Source organism: Rattus rattus, chromosome 6 (assembly GCF_011064425.1).
Source record: "Rattus rattus isolate New Zealand chromosome 6, Rrattus_CSIRO_v1, whole genome shotgun sequence".
Taxonomy (NCBI): domain Eukaryota; kingdom Metazoa; phylum Chordata; class Mammalia; order Rodentia; family Muridae; genus Rattus; species Rattus rattus.
In genome coordinates, this window is record NC_046159.1 from 159,458,147 (window position 1) to 159,459,979 (window position 1,833).

The 1,833-nt window shown below is 34.9% G+C and overlaps 1 protein-coding gene across 1 annotated transcript; it reads right to left on the minus strand.

Annotated features, from left to right (window-relative positions):
* Window positions 1–221: 221 nt before the first annotated feature.
* Window positions 222–1,139, minus strand: LOC116903042 (putative vomeronasal receptor-like protein 4). The gene has a single exon (XM_032905344.1). It carries the CDS (start codon window positions 1,137–1,139, stop codon window positions 222–224), a length of 918 nt encoding a protein of 305 aa, XP_032761235.1.
* Window positions 1,140–1,833: the final 694 nt, after the last annotated feature.

Below are 1,833 nucleotides of genomic sequence, written 5' to 3' on the forward strand. Positions count from 1 at the left end.
GCCATTATATCTTAAAAGAAAATGTATTTTAGAAAAAAAATAATTGGTTCTGGACAGAACTTACACATGCTTATAGCCATGTGTAAGTTCAGTTCCAGGGGAGGTCATGATAGTTTCTCACCTCTGTGGGTCCCAGGAGTACACACATACATACATGCTGATACAACACTCACAGGTATGAATAAATAATAAATTAATATGTTTTTAAAGAAAAGAAGACATTATTTTTTTAAAAACCTCTGCTGGTGCTTTGAGTGCATGAGTTTCAGCATAATGGTTATTCTGTTATCAGAACTGATTTTTAATAAAGGGCTAATTGTTGGATAGGCATACACCACAAACTTCTGAACACTGAGGACGACAGGGTCATACATCCACAGCAGGACTGATGTGGTTGAGATGATGAAGTCCACCCAGTACATGACCACAAAGAAAATTACCAGCAGCAAGATGGTCTGGGTGGCTCTTTTCTCAGGGGATGCTCTTAGGTGTCTGATGCTATGAAGATGCTTGTATTGCCTCTGATGTCTGTACAAGATAATCACCATATATGCACTTGTGGACACCATGACTCCTATAAGAAACACATCTCTAGAGGTTGTCACTGTAAAAATAAATATTCTGATGATGGAGTTCATGCGGAAGATTGAGCAGGACTTAGTAACCTGCATCTGGTCGATTTCACTTGCATTAGTAAAACCACGAACATAATAGATCCGGCTACCACTATAGGACAAACTGAAAGTCCAAATACACAAGAAAACATGGATCATGTATTTTTTTAGTTTTTGTTTAAACTTTGCCAACAACGAAGTACTGGGACTGATAGTGACAGCCTGGAACACACTCAGGAGGCAGGTGGTACAGATAGAGAGGCCTCTCATCACCCTGCTTATGTAAAAGGTTGCCTTACATTTGAAGTCATTATTAATGTTCAATGACTCAAATATATCTGTAAGGAAAAGGTCCCCTCCAGTGAGGAACATCATTATGTGAATGAAGGTCAGTTGGCAGGAGATCAAGTCTGTGGGCTTAGGTCTGTGACCTAGGATTATAAAAGTGTAGAAGCAAAGAAGAGACATATTTGCTAGGACTCCAGTTCCTGCCTGGAAATAAAGGACGTTCTTGAATGAGGACATAAGTGAAAATTGTATTCATCTTAAGGACATAATGGAAGTTTTTTTCAAATATCTGAAAAAAAATAGAGTATACATCAAGCTTGTGAAACACTGGATAATAACATTATATCCTCACTTTATATTTCATACTAGTTGATGATTGGCTTGTCTCTTTAACTTTTTATGTTCCAGATTTTACATTTTTATATGCCTTTGTGTGTTGCCTGTATACATAAAATATTATGAACAATAAATGCATTCACACATATTTATTCAGAATTTTTCATTTGTGTGCTTGTAGTGCTAAGTCTTATGCCTAAGAAATCCAATTCTGTTTATTTAAATTGCTTCATTTTATACTTAACATCTAAAACAGTAGTGATGAATACAGATAATCACATTTGTATAACTGAATAAAACTTATGTTGATATGGGAAATAGTCACAAAGATATAAAAAAAGTCTGAGGAGAGTCCATAATCTTACTGTACTCTATTTTGTGCAAATATCTATGTTTTAATTCCCAATTCTAATGTTAGAAGTGTGCTCATTCATGATAATCCCACTATTTTGATTAGCAAAATATCTCCCTCAAGTCACCTATTTTTATGTTCCTTTCTTAATGAAATTCATAAACTGAATTTAAGACTATGTACAGTTTGAGACAATTAGTGTACTTTCCACATCATGTAACCATTAATTATTGTTATAAGTAT